Source organism: Eurypyga helias, unplaced genomic scaffold, assembly GCF_000690775.1.
Source record: "Eurypyga helias isolate BGI_N326 unplaced genomic scaffold, ASM69077v1 scaffold6694, whole genome shotgun sequence".
NCBI classification, from domain to species: domain Eukaryota; kingdom Metazoa; phylum Chordata; class Aves; order Eurypygiformes; family Eurypygidae; genus Eurypyga; species Eurypyga helias.
Genome location: NW_010244236.1, coordinates 47868 through 49698, shown reverse-complemented (window position 1 = coordinate 49698; position 1831 = coordinate 47868). Strand labels below are relative to the sequence as shown.

General features: G+C 48.2%; 1 protein-coding gene across 1 annotated transcript; it reads left to right on the top strand.

Annotated features, from left to right (window-relative positions):
- Nucleotides 1-3: 3 nt before the first annotated feature.
- B3GALT6 (UDP-Gal:betaGal beta 1,3-galactosyltransferase polypeptide 6) lies at nucleotides 4-855 on the top strand (the record flags this gene model as incomplete). Its single annotated transcript, XM_010149675.1, has 1 exon — nucleotides 4-855. A coding segment is annotated over one exon (852 nt), but the record flags the coding sequence as incomplete, so codon positions are not given.
- Nucleotides 856-1831: the final 976 nt, after the last annotated feature.

Genomic DNA, 1831 nt, shown 5'->3' with positions numbered 1-1831 from the left:
CCGCCGGCGGCCCCGCCGCCCTCTCCCGAGCAGACCGCCTTCCTGGCCGTGCTCATCACGAGCGGCCCCAAGTACAGCGAGCGGCGCAGCATCATCCGCAGCACGTGGCTCTCGGCCGCCGGGCACCCTCCGCACGATGATGTCTGGAGCCGCTTTGTGATCGGCACGGCTGGGCTCGGGGCAGAGGAGCTTCGTGGCCTGGAGCTAGAGCAGAGCCGGCACAGAGACCTCCTCCTTCTGCCAGAGCTGCGGGATTCCTACGAGAACCTGACTGCTAAAGTGCTGGCCACCTACGTCTGGCTGGATCTGCACCTGGACTTCCAGTTTGCGCTGAAGGCCGATGACGATACCTTCGTACGCTTGGATGTGCTGGTGGAAGAGCTGAGAGCCAAGGAGCCGCGTCGGCTCTACTGGGGCTTCTTTTCTGGCCGCGGTCGAGTCAAATCTGGTGGCAAATGGAAAGAGAGTGCCTGGGTGCTCTGTGACTACTACCTACCGTATGCTCTGGGCGGTGGTTATGTGATTTCCGCGGATCTGGTGCACTATTTGCGTCTTAGCAGGGATTACCTGAACATGTGGCAGAGTGAAGATGTTTCCCTGGGGGTGTGGCTGGCTCCTATTGATGTGAAGAGAGTGCACGACCCTCGTTTTGACACTGAGTATAAGTCACGGGGTTGCAACAATAAGTACATAGTAACTCATAAGCAAAGCATCGAGGACATGCTGGAAAAGCACCAGACCCTGGCTAAAGAAGGAAAGCTCTGTAAGGAGGAGGTTAAGCTCCGCCTTTCCTACATGTATGACTGGGGAGTGCCTCCTTCACAGTGTTGCCAAAGGAAGGATGGCATCCCGTGAAAGACCAAGGAAGGAAAAGGCAGAACGTTGATGGACTCTCTGAGCTTGGTTACTGTTATTTGGGGAGAAACCCAGTAACTAGGGCTTAAAAATTACTCAAAAGATTTTGCACGATTCATTATGTCACGATCGATGAAACCCTGAAACTCCTAAGAGGTACTGATGTGGCATGATGTAGAGATGTCTTAAAAAAAAATGGATGGCAAAAAGCATGGAAAGGCTCATTATGACAGGACTGAAGGTAAATAATGCGTTGCAAAACATGGATAGTACAGAAAATTTGGGGGAGATAACTTGGACGAAAAGTTGGTGGAAGATTTTTAACAGATTCTAAGATTTATTGGCTAAAGATCGTGGCAGACCTTTATGCTATCTATAAGATTGTGAAACTAGCATCTGCTGTTTATTTCTTGGCAAGGAACAAGTGTCAGTTTGGCAAGGTTTGAAGATTCTAATGGGGCCGCAAATCAGATGCTGTTGCCAGTGGGAACAGGTGGCTGGTTATTGACACAAGCAGGCAAGTAAAGGGAACAATTTTACCTGGGATATTCATGTTAGAGGAGGGAGAGAGTGTTCTTTGGCATGTGCGCCAGTTTACAAGAATGGAATTACTAGGCCTTCTGTGTAACTTGTCTCTAAGCTTTTTGTTGTTTTAAAGACATGTACATAAATTATCTGGCAGCTATGGAGTAAGTCAGTATGTAGAAGGGCAGAAGAGTTATGGTATTTGACAGTATAGAATACATTATCTTATTTTGGGGGCAACTAGTTATGCTACAAAGCTAGCCTTCAGTTGTTAGGCATAGGTGTTTCTCTTGGCTTCTCTTCCACACTGTATGAAGAAACATTTCCTCCCCCAACAGTAAGTAATCTCACTGACTACTACAAAGTCAGGTATTGTAGGCTTCAGAATTATATTGTTCTGGGTTACTTCTGTAAAATGTAAACAGGATCCGATCAGCGGAAGCTATTCAGA